The 1537-nt window shown below is 36.2% G+C and overlaps 1 protein-coding gene across 1 annotated transcript; it reads right to left on the bottom strand.

Annotated features, from left to right (window-relative positions):
• LOC109354145 (protein LIGHT-DEPENDENT SHORT HYPOCOTYLS 10-like) lies at positions 513-1162 on the bottom strand. The gene has a single exon (XM_019596495.1). The coding sequence runs from the start codon at positions 1155-1157 to the stop codon at positions 609-611; it is 549 nt and encodes a 182-aa protein (XP_019452040.1). The 5' UTR covers positions 1158-1162; the 3' UTR covers positions 513-608.

Genomic DNA, 1537 nt, shown 5'->3' with positions numbered 1-1537 from the left:
TCTTTGCATGCGAGAAGTACAAATACAAAATGGATGACAGGGCATTCCCCTAGTTCCTATTGTTGGGTTAAGTCTCACATTAGATATGCGGGGAGGAGTGAAAAAGTTTATAAGAAGAAAAGGTCAATGGAACTATTGTTGGGTTTATTCAAGTGTGAAGTTCCACATTGGATATGTGGGAGGAGTGAAAGAGTTTATAAGAATGAAAGAATCATGGAACTAATGCCTTAAGGTTTTGGTTCAAGACGTGGTGTCTCACTTATGACTCTTCACCAGGGAGACTCCCCAGTCGTAGTCTGGTCCAACACCTACTATGTGCTCCTTCAATGTAATGTAAAAACAAAATAAGACCAATGTGAAGTAAATACTGTTGTTAATCTATTTATAGCAGTTATATATGCAATTAAGGGTTTTGAGTCCCATGGACTAGGGTTCCCTAGGAATGAAATATAAGATGCACTAGGTAAGATAAAAATTGACCATAAATGTTAATATAGTGCAAAGGGCTCTTGTTCTTTTCAATGTCAACTTCAGAAAATAGTAGCAAAAAGTCTATAATAGTAACTAAGAAAATATACCTTAAAAATCCTGAACACAAGCCAAAAAGCTCACTGCATAGTTGAGTTTGAGGTGTCCCCATTGGCCTTGATAGTATTCCTCCTCTTCTTCTTTTTCTTCTTATAAGGTATACCTCTTGCCTTAGCTTGAGACTCTTTCACCTCGCGTAGATAAACTCTTATGGCACCACTAGCAAATGGATTTGTCTCAAGCAAGCCTCCATTTTCTTCATATGCAGCTCTTAGCCTTCCAATGAGTGCATCAAGGCTTCCCCAAGCTTGTCTAAGTGGACAAGTGCATGGACCTTGTGGCTCAGGTTGACCAAAATACAAACATCCTTGAACATGCACTTTTGTCTTCCCAAATTGGTCCAAGTACCTTAGGAAATCAAGAACTTGGTTGTAGTTGCATTGTGATAGTGCCACCTGAGGCCTTTGATTCTTCAAGTATTGTCCAAAAGTATTCCAATCCCTCTTCTTCTGAGACTCATATCGGCTCAACGGTAATTGTTGTTGTTTCTTATCATTGTCATTACCACTATCACCACTAACAGAGGATCTTGACGATTCTTCTGTAATATCTTTTCCTTTGCTGAACATGCCTTATTAATGATTAATTCATTTAAAGTTTCATTTTTGGAACAAGTAACAAAGAAAGATAGTTTTATTTTGGGTGTATGAGATGAGAATATAGAGTTGAAGTGAAAGAAAATGATAAAAATAAAATTTGAAGATCACATCAAAGGGCTATATGAGGGAACATGATATGAGACAGATGAAAGTGTTCTAGAGTCTCTTTTTCTTCCTTCCCTACATTATTTATTTCTTTAATGGTACTATTAGCATTAACCCTACTTTGTATTCTTTTTCCTATAGTATTGTTTTATTATCGTGCTTCCATCATGAAAGGTATCATTATTAGGTAACTTAGCATAATTAGCAGTAAGGTTTATAACTTTTTTAACATGATGTGACTATGG

This window comes from Lupinus angustifolius, chromosome LG08 (assembly GCF_001865875.1).
Source record: "Lupinus angustifolius cultivar Tanjil chromosome LG08, LupAngTanjil_v1.0, whole genome shotgun sequence".
In the NCBI taxonomy this organism is placed as follows: domain Eukaryota; kingdom Viridiplantae; phylum Streptophyta; class Magnoliopsida; order Fabales; family Fabaceae; genus Lupinus; species Lupinus angustifolius.
This window is presented reverse-complemented; position numbering and strand designations above follow the sequence as displayed.